The sequence below is a fragment of the Culicoides brevitarsis genome, chromosome 3 (assembly GCF_036172545.1).
Source record: "Culicoides brevitarsis isolate CSIRO-B50_1 chromosome 3, AGI_CSIRO_Cbre_v1, whole genome shotgun sequence".
Classification (NCBI taxonomy): Eukaryota; Metazoa; Arthropoda; class Insecta; order Diptera; family Ceratopogonidae; genus Culicoides; species Culicoides brevitarsis.
In genome coordinates, this window is record NC_087087.1 from 10,902,979 (window position 1) to 10,927,164 (window position 24,186).

General features: G+C 26.7%; 1 protein-coding gene across 1 annotated transcript in view; it reads right to left on the reverse strand.

Moving 5' to 3' along the window:
* The window catches only part of LOC134835190 (uncharacterized), a 116,902-nt gene that overhangs the window by 88,921 nt on the left and 3,795 nt on the right, over positions 1-24,186 (reverse strand). The window contains exons 2-3 of the mRNA XM_063850061.1: positions 17,809-17,942; positions 16,846-17,623 (exon numbers count right to left, since the gene is read on the reverse strand). Of these exons, the coding sequence (XP_063706131.1) occupies positions 16,846-17,029 (184 nt within the window). The 5' untranslated portion in view covers positions 17,030-17,623; positions 17,809-17,942. The remainder of the gene's footprint in view (positions 1-16,845; positions 17,624-17,808; positions 17,943-24,186) is intronic.

A 24,186-nucleotide genomic window follows, 5' to 3' on the forward strand; every position in this document is an offset into this window, starting at 1 on the left:
TTTTATTTTTTAAAAAAATTACTTTAAATTTTAATTTTAATTAACATATTTTAATAAGAATGAACTTAAGTACAGAAATATTAAGGAAAAATTCAATTACGTTGAAAATTTCTTAAAACAAATATCCTTCAACTCATCCATTATTGTGACAAGCATTGACATTGTCACACCAACTCGTTCAGCAACAAAATTTTCTCTCTCCCTCCTTAATCCATTCAATTTGTCACATCTTTGTTCAATATTCATTGAACTCTGTCTCTTGATTATCATCTCTCGATTTCGCCATCAAAACATTTTCTTCGAGAGAACGTACACTGTGTGAAAGGAGAGTGTCAAGAACCAAAACTCCGGATGTCAATTAAGAGAATTAACACAATTAATTCTGACACAAACACAATTTTCGTTCGGCCCAAAATGTAATCTCATTTGTTCAAATCAATCATCTTGCATTTCAGATCCTCGTCTTGATAAAAATGCCAAATTTTTTAATAAACAACAACTCGGAACATCAAAAGGATGGCACGGAATTACTATTCATTGAGGACATGTCCCTTTCAACAACATCATCATCATCATCATCGTCACCATTGCCAACCAGTTTTCGGACGAAAATTCAATATTTTTCCACACTAGATTTCCTTCATCAGATATTCATCACAATATCACAAAAAGGTTTTTAGGCTCAGTTATTACCATTTATTGTTGTTGTTGTTGTTATGATTTTATTAATATTAACACACAAACAGGACACATACTGCGATGGATTTGCCAGCGAACAAATCCAAACAATAATTATTTATGAGAGTGCTTCGACAAGCATGAGATGACTTTTTCGAATGAGTGACACGTAAAATCAGTGAAAGGCATCAAAGGGAGTGCTTTGCATTATTCCCGTTAAGTAAGTTTGTGGTAAAGTGTCTTTAAATACGATTGAAAAGTTTTCTGAGAACTCAACTAGTTTCAGGAGTGAGCTTTCAAAGGACTCAGTACTGCGGTGAGTTCAAAGGGAAAATTTTTTTTTCCTATACAAAGTCTATTAATTTTTTCTGCTCGAAGTATTTGACGCATGCGGAAGACAAATTAGATGTTGTATATGTTTGTGCTATGGGTAGGTAAGTACTTGTATCATTATTATTACTTTTGATATAATTTTTATTAAAATCTCTTGCATGCACGCTATTTTGCACTTATAGGTTGCGGAACAAACTAACGCTCTTATTTAGCTAAAAGGCTAAAAGCAAAAAAAAAAAAATAAATAAATGGTAAGTCCTTCTCTTTGATATGAATTTGAGAGGCTTTGAGAATAAGTTTTGCTTTGATGTAGGTTTTAAGCTTTTTGAAATAATTTTTAAAAATTACCCAAGGACTTGCCAACTGATGTTGGTAATATTAAGATAAACTCTAGTCACATCAACAACGCATTTGAATTATGACCAACGAGCCACAGAACCTTCTGTGATCACCCCAACAAATTTTACACTCAAATTGAGCCTGAATGAGTATATCTTTTTGGAAGCTATAACATCTTTGATGGTACTTCTGATGTGTTCAAGAAGCAATGGATCGACAGTATTTTGGCGCACGGATACGGAAACTTCGTGACGTACACTTGAAATTACTATTTTACCTTCTATGTCTATTTTGTCTGATATTTATGTTCTTCAATCTCTTTAATGTTCCTTGTATGGATATTATTGTTTTTTTAAATCATATGTAAACACGTATAACTGGGCACTGACTGTTTGTGTTACTATTTGCTGGCTCTGCCAGCCATAAAATATCAAGACTGATGAAATTGAACATGGCTGGTTGGTTAGATTAGTAATTAGAACTGAAGATGGATCTGCTGATCAAAAGATGAAAATGGTTTAAGTTATGGCTTTTCTACCTGTTGGCGAAAAATTGACCCCTGAAAGGGTTAAATAAATCTCTTAGGAAATAATGGGTTAATTTGACTTCTTTTTCCTCTAAAAGCTTTACAAAAATTCGATATCACTTTTGAAAATGCTTTTGAATAAGTAAATAAGAAATATTTTTTTTTAAAAGTAGATTTTAAAAACTGAAACTAGTTTTATACTGTTTAGTTCGTTTTTTTTGTATTTTTAATTAATACCTCTTTCAAAAGTATTTTATTTAAATTTTATTCTTAAATTTTGTTTTTATTTTATATTTATATTTTTATATTTATTTTTAAATTTTAAGAATAAAATTTAAATAAATACTTTTGAAGTTCAAAACTTTTTAAAGAAGTATTAATAAAAAAACGAACTAAAAAGTATAAAACTAGATTCAGTTTTTAAAATCTACTTTTCAAAAATTTTATTTAACAATGAAAACTATTTTAATTTTCTTTCAAATTTTATTGAGTCACAGTCACATTTAAAACTTTCAAAGGCTTTCAAAAAACCTTGGAAAAGTTTAATACCGAGTTGAAGCCTGACACAATTTTCTTTCAACTAACAAGTTATTGCACTCGCGCACGGTCATAAAATTCAAATCACGTCATATTAGGATAAGAAAATGCTAATAATAATAATGTAATAACCGGATTTGTATTTTACAAAAGACACACACACAACACAATGCAGCAACTTTTGAGTTGTGATCGTTCGGTGTCGTTATCTTCCACTCGTCGTTACACAGAAAATGGCTTTAAAGCACAAACACACACACATAGACATTAACAAGGTTGCCTTTGTTGCGATGATACATGTGTTCATATTGCATGTTTTCATTCCTTTCGTTCTAAAAATGGATATGTGTTCGCTCCACTTTTTCTCGTTTTTTTTTGCTTTGCTGCCAACAACATTTTTAACATTGTAATATATTTCAAAGACGGTGCGTGTTGCTAACAAGGGTATGTAGTAGTTCAAAAATTCCGACTGATATGGAATTTTATTTTTTTTTTTGCTTCACAGAGGTCTTCAACTTGTGTTGGAGACACGAAAGTGGCTGAAAAATATGCGTGGCAAGGTGTGGCAAAACGTTTATTACGGGACAAAGCGTGAGTTTTTGATGTTTCTTTGTCTGTTTTTTTGTTTTAAAAAGAGAAAAACGACGACAACGACAAGGTAATTAAGATTATTATATGAAAATTGTTGCAAAATTCGTTCGATAAAAGGTATTATAGTCCTTGACCTGCTTCATGTTAAGTAAGTTCTGACACTAATTCCTCTTGCAAGCTCACCTAAAAGCATTCAAAGTTTGTAGCTTGGTGTGGTGCGGTATGATAAATTGTGTGCGATATTGTAAATTTTTTGCAATTATGTATTGCAAAAATTTAAATCATCCCTTGCGCGCAAGACGCTTCTATTTTTTCTTACAGTATATTATAATTTTTATTTAACGCATTTCTTTTAAAAAAATCTGAGTTCAAGACTCATTTAAGGCGAAAAAAATAGAAGTAAAATAAATCGACGAAATATCGGTCCTGGAAAAAATTCCCGGAAAATTTGAAAAATCATTAAAAAATTTTGAATTTTTAAGAAAAAAAATAAGAAAATTTATAATTAAGATATTAAAATTTGTAGAATTACTTAAAAAATGTATAAAATTGACTTAATTTACGATATTTTTTAATTATCTTAAGGTAAATATATATATGGGAAATGAGTTTGATTTCCGGGAAAAAATAAACTTTTTTCACCTCTGCGATATATTGAAAACAAAAACTCTTAAATTTTTATAAACTTCCTTAATTTCTTGAAAATTTTTTTTTTTTAAATTTTCTGAGAAATTCTTAAAATTTAGAAAATAGTTTCTCTTTCATTTAAAAAAGTTAAAAAAGTAACTATTTAATTTTGGTAAAAATTTAAATTTCATAAAATACGAAATCTCAAATTTTTTTTAAACAAAATTAAAAAATATTCTGAAAAAATCAGTAAAATTTGAAAAAGTTGTTAGAAAATTTTTAAAAATATTTTTTTTAAATTCAAAAAATGTGTTTTTATTAAAACTAAAAACTTAAGAATTTATAAATAAAATAAATTTACGATAATTTAGTTACCTATTTAATAAGAAATATTTAAATTAAATTTAAAAAATATTTAATAAAATCAATAATTTTTTTTTTAATTTTAAAAAAAATTAAAAAAATTTTAAAGACTCATCTTATAAAAAAATATTAATGAGTCCTAAAAATATTTTTTTTAAATTTTACTAAAAAAAATATTGAATTTTTTATTTTTTTAAAATATTTTTATATTTTTTTTTAATTATTATTTAATTTAAAAAAAAACTTATTTATTTAAATCTTTAATTATTTTATTTTAATTTTTAATCATTATTTATTTTTTAAATAATATTTATTTTTAAAAAACTTATTTTCTTATTAAAAAAAATTAAAAAAATAAATTAAGTTTTTATAATTGAAAAAAAAAATTAAATGCGATTTAGTTGTTCATTTCATGAAAATTTTTAATATACTTGGAATAATTTTTATTTTTTTGCTTTTCTTCATTTTGTATGCGATATTATGTGTACAAGATACTTTTTAATAATACACCCATTACAACACAGATAAAATTATACAACTTTTCTTATGCATATTTTTCCTCCTCAAAGTCGCTCGTACAAATACTTGGCGTAGAAGCGAAAAAAAAAATGTTCCACCATAAAAATTTCCTCATAAAATATTGTGTTGGGTATGCACGAGGAAAGGGTTTTTTTTATATACACATAATAATTTTATATTTTATTATTTTCCACGAACGTTTTACATTTACTTATATTCTCTTCAACTGCCTGCTTGTTTCTTTATCGCCATCATCTTCTTGTACTTTTTTTGAGGGAAAAAACTCGCGCTTCACTGCCTCACTTTTGAGCAAGGTACAAAAATTTAGCATGTTTGCTACTGAACGGGAAAAAATTGTTTGCTTGTCTTTCGCTGCTTGCGGTGGGAACAACCGATCATAATACACCTTTCAACAGAACACTTAGTTAGACTGCCGAGCTTCGTCGATGTTTTGATGTATAATACGACGTAATACATCAAAATAAAATGGCAGATGAAGATGTTCTAAATCATTTTACGTTTTTTTTCTTCCTGGTTTCTGCCTGGCACCTCTTTAATACAGTCATCATCGAGCGTCGTCGTTGTCAAGCGAAGAAGAGGAAGAACTTTGTTCAACTTGACATGTGTGTGTGTGTGCGTTCGAGAGATACATTTAATGTGTTTTCCTGCCTAGGCAGAGTGTCAAGGAGTCTACTTTCAATATTTGCTCGGGTTAGAGGAGTGTGTTTGTGAAAGATGAAGATCGCAGTTGGTATAATGACATTACATCATATTACGGAATATTTTATGTGTGAGGCGGATTATTATTGCGCGATGTCAAGTGTGTCTAATATTTGGTTAGAAGTTGAGTTTATTATGCGAGAAAAATATCCAAGTTTCAAGTACTTTGAGAAGATTTTGATTGTTGTGGTGGGAATTTATTTTATTGGATTTTAATTTTTTTTTCAAGAAGTTTTTATGCATAAATTTTCACAAAGTTTTTAAGGAGATCAAAAAATAAAAAAAAAAAATTTTTTTTGGATCGTAGAATAGAATTAAAATTCATGAAAAATTACAAAAAAAATATTTAATTTAAAAGGATTCATTTTTTTACGTCATTTTTTTACCTTTTTGGCTTTTTTGAATTTTTTTAAATTATTTTTTAAAATTTTATCAAACAAAAAAATTATTAAAAATAGGTAATTAAATTATTTGAAAATAATAAAATAATTTTTTAATTAAATATTTTTTTAATTTAATAAAAAAATACTTCTTTTTTAATTTTATTTATTTAAGGGAGAACTTAAAAAAATGTAAATAAATTTATTTAAAAATTTAATTAATTTAAAATATCTTTTTTTAATATTTGAAAAAAAAATTTGTATAAAATTGAAGAATATTATAAAAAAAAAGATTGTTAATGTACATTTTGGATTTCTAACCAGTTTATATTTTAAATTTTCAACCCATTGAGTATTTTAAAAATAAAATGGCGACAAGACAACATGTTTTTAAAACAATGGCAGTTAAAAAATAGAATCCTTTAAATTTTTACAATTTTATTTATTATTTTTTAAAAAAAAAAAAAAAAAAAATAAAAATAAAATAAAATGAAATAAAATAAAAATAAAAATAAAAATAAATAAAAATAAAAAAAAAATTAATAAATAAATATTTAAAAAAAAAATTTTAAAATCATGAAAGCTTTATTTTCTCTTATATAATATATTTTATAGAAATTATTGAATTTATTTTAATAATTTTAAATTTAAAATTTTTTAAATAAAAACTATAAATTTCGAATAAATTTACTTTTAAAAAATGTTAAATTATGATTTAAAAATTTCTACCGTTGAAAATTTTCTTTTCAAATAAATTTTTAAATACAAACATTTTTTCATAATTGCCAAAAAATCCAATTCATTGCAACGAAGCCTTTCTTTCAAAATTAAACACTCCTGACAAAGTTAATTCTCCAATGACTGCAAGCGAAATTTGGGTCGTCAGGTATTTGCGTTGCATTGAATGAATAAAAAAAAAATACAAAAAGTAAAGAAAAAAAATACAAATGCAGGTAAATCACTGCAGGGTGACCTTAATTTCATAATTCCGTGCACACACTCGCAAACTTTTCGCATCGTCGAAACAGATTCGCCAAAAAGGTGCGACAAGCGAAGCAAAAGGTGAAAATGTTGAATTCAACTTAAATATTTAAATACAAAAGTAAAATAAGGCACAAAACAAACAGTGAACTTGTTCCGTTTTTCGCTCTTTTAAAATTTATTTTTTTTTTCGTCTTGTCGCAATTTACTTGCATCATCGTCATCGGGATCATCGTCAAGTAAGAGAGAGAGAGAGAAAAAAAAATAAAAAAAAAAAAATTGACAGAGAAAAGGGAAAACCAAATAGACTAATTTTCCCTTGAAAAGGATAAAAAATGTACAAAAACAAATTTTTTCCACGAAAAACGGAGATAAAGTGACAGTAATTCAAACACGGGCATGCATTTTGTCAAAAAAAAGTAAAAAAAAATAAGAAGCTAATAGTAAGGCCACTCACGTTGAATTGACACGAGTAAATTTAATCCACTTCAAACGAAAAAATATTTAAAAAATTTTCAAAAGTGATAAGAGGAACTCTCTATGTCGCAAAATCAGAGTGTAAAATGATGTTAACATGAGAGAAGGTAAAAAAAAAGTTGAGAAATTTGATTATATTTAGTCAAAATGTAATCGGGCATAAATATGCAATCAGCAGAATAACGAATGTACAAGAAATGAATAGAGCAGGAGCATTCAGAATCAGTGATGGAAAAAATAAACTCTTTTAGTAATTTAATATTATTTTTTTCCTCCTATTTAAAAAAAGGTGAGTTGATGAACTTTTTTTTCCAACAGTCACAGATGGCTGGATTTATGTAGTTTGAATGTACTTCAAATTCTTACATCACTGGATTTTACGGTGAATTATCAAGGAAAAAAGAGAGCTTTTGACCTAATTTTTAATAAATGTGACTAGTTAGTGCTTGTAAATAGAAAAGAAAGTCGTTTAAAGTTATTTATTTATTTAAAATTTCTTATATAATTTTTTTTTTATTTTGAAAAGAAAATAATAAAAAAATTAATTATAAAATAGAATAAAAAAATAAATCAAATTAAATAAATAAATATAATTAATTAAATAAATCAAAAATTTTAATTTATTTATTTATTTCGAAATTAGAAATTAATTTTAGATTTTTAATTAATTTTTATACTAGAAAGTATTTTTTTAATAAAAATTATTTTTTTTCTAAATTTAAATTAATTTATCTAAATTATCAATTTTTGCGTATAATTTTCTAAATGTGCATTAGGGTCAAAATTTAAAAATAATTTGCCATTTATTTAAATTATTTTTTTCTGAATGTGCATTAGGATCAAAATTTTAAAATAATTTTCCAATTATTTAATTTAATGTTTCTGAATGTGCATTAGGGTCAATTTTTGAAAATAATTTGCCATTTATTTAAATTAATTTTTTCTGAATGTGCATTAGGGTCAAAATTTGAAAATAATTTGCCATTTTTTATATTTATTTTTTTCTGAATGTGCATTAGGGTCAAATTTTGAATTTTATTTATTTTTTAAAAAACGTGAAAATTTTCCTGAAATCTTCTCAAATAATTTTTTAAAAAATATTTTTACACTAAAAACTTTAATTGAAGTTCAATTTAAAAATTTTCACATTTTTCCCCAGTTGACATTTTAAAATTTTTCCAACATTTTTCATTAAATTCTTACAATTTCTTGAACATCCACGACGACGAAAAAAATCTTTGCCATAAGCACGAACCAAAGTAAAGTGCAAACACTGATAATTAAATCAGTAACACACAGACTCGGCTTTGACTCATTCGTGCTTCATCATTTTTTTCCTTTCCTTTTATTTTTCGGCTGATTATTTTCCGGGAAGAAAACGTTGTCGATGATGATGAGGAGCCACAGCTACGGAGGAGGAGAAAATTTCTTTGTATTTATCTTTTAACACATGCATGAACGCTAATTATGTCAGAAAGCGAGCGGCAGGCAGGCAGGCACTGTTTGCTCATCATGGAACAGCGAGCAAAATCAAGCCAAAAGAAATACATTTCGTGTTCTGATTCATTATTTGCGAGGTGGTTACGTTGCCTCAGCATTTTAAATTAAGCACATACTCGTGTGTGGCATGTGAAACGAAAACGCGCGGCACCGACGAAAAAAGAATCAATTTTTCTGTATTTCTTGCAAAGCTTCTGCTTCTTCGTCGTTGAACGAATACACGAACTGTAAAATTATTATTATTTTTTGACGAGGTGCTAGAAGCAGAAAATTCTCTCGTACAGTTCGAGGCGCTTTCATTAGTCGGTCGTGTTTGTTGGTTGTGTAACAGCAGCAACAGAGTACACTCTAAGGTAAATTTACTTACACAAACGCAGAAAAAATAAAGCAAAAAAGGTAAAAAAAAAGACGATAAAATTTTATAAAATATGTTAATAACAACCTCCACGCCATCACCATCGCCACGCCGCCGTCACACCAAGAAATTAAGTGAATTTTATCATTTTTATTTTTTTTTTTGGCGCACAATAAAAAATATATTTTTAGCGTACATGCAGCTTTTTTGCTAACGGATACAGTTTTATATGCAAATGTGAACAAAAATCTACAAAACAGGAAATTTTTTACTTAAAATTTAACAAAAACATTTTTTTTTTGAAGAATCGTTGGCTCTTTACAGAAATAAAAAAAATCAATGACGAATAGATTATCAATTTTGTTCCACATTTCAAAAGGTACGTTGTTAAAAAATTGTTTTTATTGAATTTTATATTCAGTCTGCCACATTTTTAAAATTTTAAAATATTTTTATCATTTTAATTATTAATTAATAATTTTTTAAATTTAATTTTAATAATTATTTTAAATTTAATCAAATTATTTTAAGAATATTTTTTGAAGATTTGTTCAAATATTGTTTTTTTTTATATAAAAGATTTAAGCCAAAAATTAAATTAATTAAGTTTTAAAAAAAATTGGTTTATATAATTAAATTTAATTAAAAATTTGACACCTGTTATTATTTTGACAGTATTTATTTATTTTAATTAATGAAAAAAAATTTCTTTTTGTTTTTTATGTCATTTAGTTTTATGCAAATTTGAATTCTTTACTTAATCCAAAAATTAAAAATAATACATTTTTAGATAATTTTCTTTTAATTTTGAACAAAATTGCGTAAGTTTCTTTATGAAAGAAATTTAAATAAATCTTTGGCATTTGTCAATAATTTTGTCCAAATATTAAAAATTTTTAAATATTCATAAAAAGTTTAAATTTTGTATTAAAAAATTCTTTTGAGAAACAAAAAAAAATGAAATTTTTGAAAAAAAATTTAGAATTAAATTTAATAAATTTTTTTTTTTTTTTGAAAAATTTCGTAAATTTAAAAAATAATTTGTATTAATTTCTAAAATAATTTTTTTTTAAATAATTATTTATTTAATTATAATTTGTCATTCTTTTTATTTATTTTTTATCAAATTATTTTTTAAAATATTCATTAATTAAATTAAATTAGAAAATTTAAGAAGAATTAAAAAAAACTTAATCGCTTTTTATAGAATTTATTTTGATTTTTTTTTCAAAATTTTTTAGAATTAACAAAAAAAATTTTTCTTCGTTAAATTTTTTTTAATGGAAAAAAAATTTAATTAGTTCTAAAAAAATTTTAAAAAAATCAAAAAGCGATCAAGTTTTTTAATTCTTCACCAATTTTCATAAATTTTCTATATCTTAAATTTTGTATCTCGATGGCACGTAGCTACACGCTATCCATCAAACAAAATTTCGAGGGAACATCAACTGTCTTCCATACTAATTTTCAATCACCTTCAAACACAGCGCAGCTGAGAAAATGATTGATTTTACAAATTTACAATATCCTCAAGACTAATTTTGCTTTTTTTGGAAATGTTACAAACACACACACACACACACACACACACGAAACGGAACATTTCAATGGAAATTATTGACGGTCGACAATGATTTTGCAAAAAGTTTTCGGTTCACGTTCTTGTTATTTTTTTCGTGTGCTTTCTTGTGCTATGTAAACATTTCGAGGTACGTACGAAGAAAATAGACTTGATTCTTGATTGACATTAAATAAAGTGTGTACTTATTTGATTCATTAAACTCAATAAATAATTTTGGTGGAGGGTCCGTTTTTGTGCCTTCATCAACATTCGCTTCGTCGTCGGACGGAGGTAAAGAAAATAAATAAATGGATAATGTAATAATAAAAGGTACACAAAAAAAATTGTTCCAAAATATAATTTGTCGATGTGATGTTGATTGGAAAAGACAAAGTCCGTACCTACTTGAGACACGGAGTTAAATGGATATTTCATTATTTAAATTACAACTCAATCTACGGACGGGAGCGACATTTAATCAAGTGAATTATGAGCGACTCAAGTGGTCGAACGTAAATTTCTTCTGAAAGGTCATTTAATTGCCGTTGGTTTGTTAATGTCTCGTCTCGTGATACTTGGAAAGACGGCAAATGTACATTCGACCTTCTTGTGAACGTAATCCAAATAAATCCACCGGAGGTAGAATTGTGTGCTGAACAAATACAAAGAAAAAAAAAATATAAAACTTTGGATTATTTTTTTTTTTTTTTTATTAATATTGTACTTTATTTTGTTTGCACATACTTTTGTTTTTTATTATATTTTTTTCGGGATTTTTTTGGGAAATGTACATTTTGCTTCTTTTTATTCTGCGTATTATCCTTAATTTTTTTTTTGTTCTACGTATATCAATTTTTTTTTATCGTGGAGGTTTTTTATGAAAAGAACAAAAAATAACAGAACAAGCAAAAATGACATAAACATCGTTAAAACGACTTTTAAAGAGATTTAAGTGTAGTTTTGGTGATTTTTTTTTTAATTTTCAGACATTTACTGAAACATTTTAATTTTTGGTCTTGGTAAGTAAATTTTATGAGGTAGCTTGAAAATTATTTTATTTTTTTTTTACAATTTTCTCTAAATTTAAGAATATGTATTGGGAAAATTTTTTGGAATGTGCATTGGGGCGACTTTCAGAATGTACGTTGGGTCAAAATTTACGAATGCGCATTGAGTCTAAATTTCAGATTGACCACTGGACCAAAATTTCAGTTTAAATTGGGGTAAGATTTCAGAATATGCATTGGGGCAAATTTTTAGAATGTGCATTGGGCCCAAATATACAAATGTTCATTAGGGCAAAATTTCAGATTGTCCATTGGGGCGAAATTTCACAATAGAATTGGGGTAAAATTTTAGATTATGCATTGAGAAGACATTTTAGAATGTGAATTGGGCAAAAATTTATGAATGTGCATTGGGACTACTTAAATTTCAGTAATCAAAAAGTTTTTCTTCACGAAACGAAATATTGGTCTTGATATGATTTTCATATAAAACTAAACCAGAGAAAATATTTCTCTTCAAGTGTTCTCTTTAATATTCGCCCATTTACTCATCCATCTAGATCTCATATTCCCTCTGTTTTTCCCGGAATAAAAGAATGACTGATGTTCTTACATTTCTTTAAATGTCTCAGAACCATCAAAACAATCAGAACAAACGACAATTTTCCCTTTGTGTCATCAAATGCCAACGATACAAACAAACAAACAGAAAAAAAGCATCTTCAAGGTGTTTTTGATCTCCCCTCTGATAGCATCATAAGTCAGGTCGAACGATATAAATGACAGATTAAATTCATAACAGTCCTGTTTTTATCAAAAAAATGTAAAAGAAAGAAAACACGAAAATTTATCATAGAAAACGCTTTATCTCTCTATATAATGACAACCACGCTCGTGAGTGCTTATTTCCTACAATTTATTCACTTTTTTTTCTCTGAATACCTTTCGTTTAAACATTTTTTTTACTGCGAATACAATGGCAAGCGCAAATGGACTAATGTCTCATATTTCTTTCCTTTATGGAAAATGCGACAAATAAAGAAGAGACGGAAATAAATATAAAAGAAAATATGAAGGTAAATAAATGATAAAACACTGACTTCAACCAGAGTAATTTAGATTTTTCTAAGCGACAAGAGTATTGTTTTCTCTCTCTTTTTTTTCTGTTTATTTGTAAGCTCCTGCTTTATTTTTCATTATTATCTCGAGTCTTTCAAAGTGCCTTTATGAAAAGGAAAAAAAATGACTCATAGTACACTTTAAGTCCTTTACTTACCCAGTGGGAAGAAATGGGGGTCAACTTTTTTATGGAGGTTAAGGTCCAAAGGGAATCAAATGGAACAAATTGGTTCATTAAAAAACTAGAAAACTAAATTAAGGGGTCAATTGATTTCTATTAGAAGTCATTTTTTTCTTTAGGGGTCAATTTGAATTCTTCAAGGGTCAATTTGATTCCTTCAGGGGTCAATTTGATTCCTTCAGGAGTCAATTTGATTTCACCAGGGGTCAAATTGATTCCTTCAAGGGTCAACTTGATTCCTTCAGGGGTCAACTTGAATCCTTCAGGGGTTAATTTGATTACTTTAGGGGTCAACTTGATTCCTTCAGGGGTCAACTTGAATCCTTAAGGGGTTAATTTGATTACTTTAGGGGTCAACTTGATTCCTTCAGGGTTCAACTTGAATCCTTCAAGGGTCGTTTTGAATCATTTAGAGGTCAACTTGATTCCTTCAGAGGTCAACTTGATTCCTTCAAGGGTCGTTTTGAATCATCATGGGTCAATTTAATTTCATCATGGGTCAAATTGATTCTTTTAGAGGTCAACTTGATTCATTCAAGGGTCGTTTTGAATCCTTCAGGAGTCAATTTGATTTCATCATGGGTCAAATTGATTCCTTCAGAGGTCAACTTGATTCCTTCAAGGGTCGTTTTGAATTGTTCAGGGGTCAACTTGAATCCTTCAAGGGTCAACTTGATTCCTTCGGGGGTCAATTTGAATTCTTCAGGGGTCAACTTGATTCCTTCGGGGGTCAATTTGAATTCTTCAGGGGTCAACTTGAATCCTTCAGGAGTCAATTTGAATATTTCAGAAGTTAGTAATTAAAGGGCCTTATTTTTAGTTCAAACCACTTAAAACCCCAACTTTTCATCCCACTGGGTATGAAAATATGGCAACACAAAGAAACACATGTATCACCTTTCATAATACGAAAGCCATATACGCACACAAGTCATCAGAAAGACGTATTGTATTACCAGCAAAATTTATGTTTTATTCGTACCTTTAAAAAAGGGAAGAAAAGACCTTCGAATTATGTGTCGTTTCGTCGTCATGTGTGCACATTTACAGTCACAACAGAGGATTTATGAAGTGGGCTTTCGCAGCTAAGGATACGTATAATATTTCATGTCTTTGTTCCGAGAGACAAGAAATATATATATGGCACAAAAACAACAACAACAACAATGGTAATGTATCTGAATTTCACAAACAAGAAGACTAAATTAATGCTACTACTAATGTACTCTCCTCGTCTCGATGAAACACATGGCATGCCGAGTATTTTGTCCATTATTACAACCATTTCCACATACAGGACTTTTTTGAATGAAAAACTCGATGCACTCGTCCGATAAGATTTACCATTTGCTTCTGTATTCATATCTGGCTCCATATGCTATTAACTTAATCTTTTGATCACACATACAGCTGCCCGTTGCCAAGCCAGGGACTTTTCATATTTATGGAGTTTACTTGAATTATTATTTGCCATATGAAATGATCAAAATCTAAAATTGTTTGTGTCCAGTCATGTAAAATTGTTGCACAACGCAAGCAGAGAAGAAACAAGTCGATATAAATAAATCATGAATGGATATGAGGTGAACATGTGTTTCAAATAACAATAAAGACGAAAAATGTTATTGTCCGTAAGTGGCGAGTATATTGTACGAGGGGATCAAATGCAATGTGCTGCTGCAGAGAATGGATGGAGAAGAAAACAGAAGGATCATTAGTGAAAAAAGGAACGTAGTTGTGGATAAGCGGTAGAAAAGAGGATTTGACTTCGATAGAGGCAAGTATATGAGGATTAAAAATTTTTATATTTTTATTTTTTAGGAAGCTTAATGAATTGTTAAAGAAGGAATTAATTATGAATTTAGAGCAACTGTGATGAAAACTTTATAAAGAGCTTATGAAGGATGGAGGACAAGTGAAGATGGAGTTAGTTGGTAAGTAAAAAAATTGGTCTCACATTGACTACTGTAGTACAATACTGATGCTAATGAATGACGAAGACTTGAGAACAATATAAAAATCTGTAAACAAGGCTATGAGAACCATTCTTCAGCTGATTAAAAAAAATATTTTCGCTTCACTGAAGTTGTGGTTATTTAAATTCAAACTCAATAAGGAATTCAAGGATCAAAATCAAATTACAATAAAAGTTGATGACCAAAGCGCTATCGTTAATGCCAATTCAAACGGATTTAGTAATCGCACAAAGCATATTGACGTTCGACATAATTTCGTTCAAGATGTAATCTTAACGGAACAAGTAAAAATAGATTTTGTAAATATTTACGAAAATTCAATTGGCAGATAGTCTTACAAAGGTGCTTATTCCGACCAAGATCTCGAAGCTGTAAAAAATATTTGGATTTTCGAACTAACCAGGAGTATTGTTATATATATAACATGCAATGAAATAATGAGTATTTTTTATGTTTCTTAAATCTATTTATTTAGATATTATTTAATTGAAGTTAGGACGAAGACTAAATTACATTTTCACATATCGAAGACAATTAAGTAATGACAAGATTCATTCAGGTTTCTTAGATTAGTTATTGAAAGTGCATAATAAAGTTTGAGACCTCAGTCACTACATATAGTTTGATGTACCTAGCAGTTCATGAAAATTGAATTTATGACTTTTTTCTCAAATTCGGTTAAAATTCTTTTATAAAAGTCCTACTCCTAAAGTATTAAACTTTTTATAAAGTCGAACTATTCAAATATATTCTTTAATTGCATCTTTCATGTTTTTAGGACCTTTTTCTTGAATTCATTTATATTATCACAGTTAGTTTTGTACAGCCTTGACATTTCATTGAATATTTTGACACCTTTATACAAAACTGGTCCTAAGTAAAATTTACAAGTACGTTCAAAAGCTCGAGCTTTCTGTGACTCAAGCTTCAAATCTTTAATTTGTAATTTTCTTGACATAGTTTCGGAAAAAAAATAATTAGTATTGAGTAATTTATGAAGATTTTTTTAAAATGTCCAAAATAATTTGAAATTGATTTTTTTTTTTCATAACTCAAATTAAATGTTCAAAAAAAATTTCAGTTTTAAAAATTTTTTGAATTTTTCGATTTTCTATGGAGTTCTATGGGTTTATTTGAACTACTTTCAATAGAAAAAAGTTTCAAATTGTCTAAAATATGACAATTAATTTCTTCCTTAATTAAAAAAATTTTGAAATTCATATAAATCTATCATTTTAAATTTTCTCAATAAATTTTATTTAAAAAGAATTTCAATATTTTTGAATAATTTCTGATCATAATTTTTAAAATTTAGCTTAATCATCAAAAATATTTAAAAATCTCTCATTTTGTACAAATTTTCATTGAAAAATGTGTAGATTTCTGAATATTTATATGCCCTATGATAGAATTTTCAGTGTAATTAGTATTGAGTAATTTATCAAGATTTTTTTAAAATGTCCAAAATAATTTGAAATTGATAAAAATTGTAACAAAATTATTAAGAACATATTTTTTTCTATTATTTACAAGATTTTTTTTAAACTTTTCGTTAATTTATTAACAATACAAAAACAAACTAATGATCAAAAACTCGAAAAAAAAAATTTATTTGAAAGAGTTCTCTTTTTTTTCATTATAATAAATCGAAAAACAAAATCCGTTAGAGAACGCCTCAAACGAATCAACCGAAATAATTTACCAGGAAAAACTCCCACTAAAGCTTATCTTTTTCCAATTAATCAACTATTAAGGCTTCCTAATTCTCCATCATCTAAAACAAATTTCATTACGCAAAAACTTTTAATCTCACTATCACATAAAATTCACATTTTGAAACGCTTCAAACGATAAAGTTGTGAGAAATCAAACAAACGTCTCTAATTAATACTCCATTCGCATAGTTCCGTTCCAGTAGTAGGTAAGTCTTGAAATTAATTTTTATTCCATCAGAAAAGCAGAATTTTTTATTTTTTTTTGTTCAAAAGTAATAATTAAAAAAGTCCGGTACCTACTCTAATTAATTCCGCATAGAAATATTAATTTACGGAAAAAAAATTAAAATTAAAACTCACCAAAGTCATCTTCGCCTTCCTCGCCGCCAAAGTCGGCTTGAGCATTCGTTAGCAGCAGGTACGTACTTTGCAGTTGTAAAAGTAGTAATAAAAAGGATACTCTTGTAATTAGTAAAGTTGTTGACGATCGTGTTACATGTCTGTCGTATTTTGTGTTGTTTTGATGGAAGCGATTGAATAGCATTATGTTTCCTTAATGGTTTTCCTGTTTTACTGGTGCAAACTTTTCTTTTATATTTTTGTTGGTCGTGCGATAATTACTGCAAATTAATGGCTTTTACACACTTTTTTTTGTTAAATTTGTGTTCGCTTCAGGTAATTGCAATTTTTTTTTATTTTTTGTTGTTGTCAATTTCCGGAAGTTTAGTATTTCTTGTTAGAAACATTTTTTTTTCTCACATTTCACTTTTTTTTCTTTTTTGCAAAAAAAAAGAGCTTTTCCGTCGTGATAGACACTATTTAAAGGATCAACGCTTGACGTGTGTGTGTGTGTTGTTCACTCAAAAAAAGAAAGCCTTTGTGTTCGCCTTCTTCTTCATCATCTTTGGCGTTATTCTTCGTGCACGAAGACAGAATGGAGCAAAAAAGGATAAAAGCATTTCCTTTGCTTTTCCGTCGTATTATTTTTCTTCTTTCTTCGTTTGAACATAAATATTTCACAGATACTTTTTTTTCTCACTTGTTTTCTTTTTTCTTTTAAATTGTCAGAGTTTGGGATGTTTTTTTTTCTTCAAAATGTTTGAATGAGAAATCATGTAACAAAGGTCTCTTTTTTGTGCTTTGTTGTTAAAAGCAAGATTGAGTGTGTGTCTGTGTGTGCGTTAGGTGTTCGTGTGTGTGTGTGAGTGTTATTTTTTCATAGTGAGAATAAAAGAAGTAGCAAACGTTTACTCATGTTGTATAATGATATCATTAATTTTTCTTTTTTTTCTTCTTTTCTTGCTCTTTAAACGATTTATTTACATTTCACACTCTTTTTTTCCCTTTTTTTGTGTAACTTTTTTTTTCTTCTAGGAATCTTTTAAAGTGCTTTTTAATTTATTTTGTTTGCTCGCAACTTAATTCATCGATTATTGAGACATGATTGAGGATGAAATCTGAAAAATAAGGATAAATTGTTAAGAATTGATGGATTTTTTTTCTTTCGTGTTGAGGATGTGTGATGTGATTTTTTCTTGTCTCTCTTGAATTTTTCTTTAAAAATATTTATTTTTTAAAAATAAAACATGATATTTTATAAAGTGGCAGAATTTCGATTGAAATATGTTGTACTTGACACTTCCATGAAGTGAAATTTATTCGAAATAACATTAATTAAAATTTTCCTTAGGCAAACGGTTTCATCTCTTTTATTTTGATTTATAAAAGTAGGTATTTAATTAATTTTAACAATTTTTGGTTTGAGATTTAATTTTGATTTTTTTTAAATGAATCTTTACACAAAAATAAATAAATAATTTATTTAAGTTTGATTGTAGGTAAAATATATTTAAAAAAAATTAAATAAATTTCCATCTGTTCAAATAAAATAAAATTAAAATTTAAATTTAAAAAAAAATTAATAATTTATTTATTTTATTTTTATAATTAATAAAATAAAAAATAATTATTTAATTTATTTTAATTGAATAAATAATTTAAATTTAATTATTATAATTTAATCAAATTAATTACAAAATTAAAATTTAATTTTTTAATTTAATTTTTTTTTAATTAAAATTAATTAAAAATTAAAAAAATTACTGAATTTTTATTTATATTTTTTTAAATTTTATTTTATGATTTTTTTAAATTTAATTTTAATTTTAAATTTAATTTTAAAATAATAAATAATATTTTTTTTTGTATTTAATTAAATAAAAAAATTAATTTAATAAATTTAATTATTAATAAAAAATTAATAAAAAAAAGTAATTAATTTAAAATAATATTTTTTTAAAAATTTTATTTTTTATAAATAACTAACTTAAGTAAATATATTTTATAATCCCAATTTTTTCGTTTTTTTTTTACTAATTTTAGACAATTTTATTTAATTTTAAAATAATTTATAAGATAAAAAATAGTTATTTTAATGAATAAAATAATTAAATTAATTAATTTAAATTTAAATAATTTAATATATTTAATTAATTTAATTAGTAATTTAATTTAATTAATTGAAAAATTTTAATGAAAAATACTAATTAATTAAAAATAATATTTAATTTAAAAAAAAATTGTTTAGTAAAAATATTTTTTTTTTAATTTACTTTTGAAAAAAATTTTTTTTTAATAAATAACTGAACTAAAAATATTTTATAATCCCAATTTTTTCGTTTTTTAACTAATTTTAGACAATTTTCTAAGAATATCTCAAGTTTACTCTATTTCAAGGTCTATAAAAATCAATAATAATAATAAAAACAAAAATCTTATATTTAATTTCTCCCACTCGGCTTTTATCTTGTTTATTACGTAAAAAACAAAACTTTTCTATATCCTGGCCTTGAAACATAAATTTTGTTAAAAATAAATTAAACCCAATACGTTTTTAAACAAAATTTTAATTTTTCTAACTTTTTTATAAAATTATTTAACTGCATTGAAAAATTTCATACAAAAATCTCAAAAACTTCACAATCTTTTCTTTAAAAAAAAAACATGATTTAATTACGATTCCATCACAAAAATTACTCGTCACTGTCAATTCAACTCAACTCCTGCACGCAGCACGGAAATTCCCCGAAAAATTTGAGTGATTTCCCATTCAAACCGCTTCGCAAATGAACGTTAAGCCGCGAAACAAACATTAAACTGTTCACTTTATCTTTATTTATATTGTAAATTGTATGTTTATTGATGCTTTTCAACAACCTCACTTTGCGCGCCCGCATTTCGTTTCGCATGAAATCCAGAGAGAAACGAGTTACGAAGAAAACGAAGAAGAAGAAGATTTTTTTTTGTTTTTCAAGACAATTAAGATAATTGGAAGTTACAACAAATATAAACTCGACTGTTACCTACTGTGTGTAATTTTTAATGGGATCGACGATGGATGGATGTTTGTTTTTTCTTAAACTTTTTTTTTTTTGTTCAAATAAACATTTTCTTTTTTTGCCGTAAAATTCTTGGGAAATGATTAACAAAGGAGCAAGCATACAATTATTTATGTAAAACATTGTAAAATAATGCCTTTGGCAACTAACAATTTTTTTTCTTCGCTTCGTGAAATGTCCTTGACTTGTGTGTGTGAATTGCTTAGAAACTGAACGAAAAAAAAATCAATTTTTCGTTGTCTCACGAAGGAGCGGAAAAAAGGAGCGCGACAAAAAAATTAAATTGTAAGAGGGAAAAAACACAGCAAATCTTTAAATAAATTAGCATAATTTTATTTCTAATGAGCCAATTTAATATACGGCTTTTAGCCAGGTTCGGAAATATTTTAAGTCAAAAGAAAACTAAAAAAAAAAAAATAATTCAAAATTAAGTTGATTTTTTTTTAAGTTTTAAGTCAGTTTTAAGTCAAAATTAAAAACTTAATTTTTTCAAAAAAAAAAAAAAAAAAAAAAATTTTTCATAAAAAATATTTTTTAAGCAATTTTACCTTAGAAGCTAAGGCAAAAAAAATCTATGAAAAATTATTATCTATTTTTTTTTTGATAAAAATAAATTTTTAATTTTGACTTAATTAACTTAAAACTTCGACTTAAGAAATTTTATAATTTTTACATTTAATTTCAAAACCAAAAGTCAATTAAATTTTAAAATATTTTTGATTTTTTTTTAACTCAAAGAATTTCCGACCCTGCCTTTCGCGCTGCACAAAGCACGTGTTTAGTGTTGTTTTGGTTGTCGCAACGACAGGAGCAGCAGCAGCGGAAGAACCACGACGTAACATTATTTGTTTAATAAAGCTACAATTTAAGCATCATAAACGACATACGATGACGACCTCTCCTGCTGCCTGTTATTATATAATAATAATACAATAACGAGGCAAACAAAATGAAAATGCTCCGAAGAAGTGGATGAAATTAAATGAGAAACAAAACAAAAAAAAATTGTATAATAGAAGAAGAGATGAAAGAAACAGAAAATGGGACTAAATAAATGGATGCATTTCATTACTGCATTTAGTTTGGTCCGTCGCTCTGCTAAATGGAAAGCATGCCAAAGGGAATTTTTACCGTTTTTTCTTTCTCCTTCGGATTTTCTATTATCTTTATTATATTGTGTCGTTCGAGCAGGCAAAATTGTGTTTATAAACATTTACATTGGAGATTAATAAGGGAAATTGGACTAATTGAAACGAAACACACGCAAACAGAACAGAAAACAAACAAATTTGTAATTCAATTTTTGCAGCAAGAGGCAAGGCGTTTCCATTTGGTTGCTGGATTTTTCAGGATTTTAAAGTGATTTTTTAAGTTTTTGTACAACAAATCTTCGTCGCGATGCCAATAAGATTTTTTTTTGTTTTCAGATCAAATTCTAAGTAAGTTTCAAGAAGGACTAAGAGTAAAATATAGCAAACAGACTCATTCTAACGTCGATAAAAAATTACTAAGCCTGAAGGAATTGCGAAAAATAAGGTCAGGTAAGTTCAGAACTTTAAAATCCATACAAACTTTATAATGCATTAACTTAAACTCAGCTTAAAAATTTAATTAAAAGTTTACGTGTAAAAAAAAAGAAAAAAATAAAAATATAAAAAAATCATTTAAAAATTTAGAAAATTGCAAATGAGTTTAAAAATCAATTTTCTTTGAAATAATATCCATTTCATACTTTGAAAGTTTTTTTCAAATTGAAAAAATTCTATAAATTTTTATTTAATTTATTTTAATTTAATAAGGTAATTTTTTAAATGTAGTTTAATTAATTTTTATTCAACATTTTATTTTTATATTCTTACGTTTAAAATATTACAAATCAGGTAAAAAAATCAAATCAATTTCTAACGCAAAAGCTCAAACTCAGCTTCACGAATTTTTCTGTGGCTTTTTGTATTTTTTTAGTATTCACTTTGAGTAAGTTTTTGGTTATAAAAAGTTGAAAAAAATATAAAAAAAAATTATTAAAAATTTAGAAAATTGCAAATTAGTTTAAAACTTAATTTTCTTTGAAATAATATCCATTTCATACTTTCAGGTAAGTTTTGTCAAATTGAAAAAAAAAACTAAAAATTTTTATTTAAGTTATTTTAATTAATTTTTAAATTCCTTAGATTAAAAATAATAATAAGCGTAAAAATTCAAATCAATTTCAGAACAAGCAAAAACAATGAGCCTGAGTCATTTGAAAATACAAAGTCGTAGATTAAGTAAGTAACTAAGTAAACTAATACCGAAGCTAAGTGGGATGAAGGGGGATGGAGACGTAGATACAACTTCGAATTAGAGCGAGAGTATGGGGAGCCGAACATAGTGGCACAAGTAAAAGTCAACAGATTTCGATGGGTCGGTCATTTAGCACGAATTGACCCAGGAACAGTGTCGCTCGGGATCTTGAAGGTCATTGAGGTTTTGAGCGACCCAAAGTAATATGGATCGATTGCTTTCAAGCTGATCTAAGGGTGGTGAACATTAACAACTAGCAGACAGTGGCACAAAACAGATCCAAATGGAATGACCATGGCCAAGACATGATTGTAGTGTCAACCAAGTAAGAAGAAGTAAGTAAGTAAATTTAAAATTCACGTAGGATAGCAGAATAAGCGAAATACTCCATCAAACGAATTTACTAAGTGTCAAACAAAGAATAATGTACAAAATCGTGCTATGAAACAAGGCTTCAAGCTTTTCAACAAAAAAAATATTTTTGAATTTCGGTCTTTGAAATTTAAGAGAAATTTCAAAACTCGCAATTCAATATTTTAAGAAATTTTGAACTAAATAAGGTTTTAATTTTGTGAAGCCATAAATGCTCATCAAACAAATTAAAACCTAAAGTGTCAAACTAGATTTAATTAATTTTAAAATTTTTTGAATATGTAAAAAACTTCGTATTTTTAAAAACAAACCTGAACAATTTTTAAGTGTAAAATTGTCGAATATCAGTGATGGCCAATTGAGATGAGATTTCTTGTTCCTTTTATTTTTAAATTAATTAATAAGTTTTAAAACCCATTAACATTTTTAGGAGAACTTTTGAATTATTTAAGAAATCTACAAATAATGGCTTAACCATATCGAGCTACCGATTTTTTAAAAAAGTTTTTATTTGTAACTTTTTATCAACTCCGCCTTTGAGTTAATTCAAAATTTCTTAATTAATAACGGTAATAATTTTTTTAAATAGTTAAAATAGTTTTTAAATAATTAAGCTTTCTTTTAAAAAAAGTACTCTTTTTTAGCTAAAACTTTCATATTTTTTTTTTAAATTATTCAAATACTTCATCAATGCTTCAAAACTTAAAAAATGCATTAACTGCTAAAAAAACTACATAAAGCTTAAAAAGTTTCATATTACCAAGAAACAATTTAAGAAAAAAAATCCACTTTACTCAACTATTTCCTTCCATCAACTTTTCCTCATCATCGCATGACACCCAAAAGCTGCTTTCGCAACCTTATTAATTAAAAATTCCTCGCGCTGAAATTCCATCTCGAACTTTTCTGCATACAACAAAACCACCAAAAATTCCAATATCATATATTGTGTTATGTGAATTTTCTCATGTTACAAACTATTTTCCGATCACATCGCCGAAGTGCATCGCAAATACTTTTCCCTAACAATTTTTCGAACAATGGCGCAACTTTTTTTTTTCGTTATAATTACTCTTATTACATATTTTCATAATTATTTCATGTATGCATGTAGCAAAAAAAGCTATGTTCACGACACAACGTCAAAACACCTCAATTTCCAGGTAATTTGTGTGCTGCTCCTCCTTACTAGCTCCGCTCTAGTAGAAGTTGGGAGTGTTACAAAAACAATTTACAATTTAATTTTTTTTTGCAGTCATTTACATGCGATAAATTTATATGCCTTAAAAAATTGTACGAGGAAGTGTCTCGTATAGCGGCATATTGCAAGAGGTGTGCACGAAAAAATCCATTATTTTCTATTAAAAAGTGTTTTTTCTCTCGCTTTTTCCTATTTTGTGTGGAAAAACTACGGTTTGATGCTGATGTTGGGGATGATGGAAAATAATTGCTTTTTATAGAACAAAAATGAATAGAACGCCATATGAATTTTGAATGAAGAGGAGAACTTTATGCATTTGATTCGCCATAATAGATTCTGTGGAGATGATAAAAAGTGTACAACATTTTCCCATAAATAATTCATCATTAACATAAAATAAACAGAATATTGAAAGAGAGGTTTTTATTAAATTCTAAGACTTTTTTT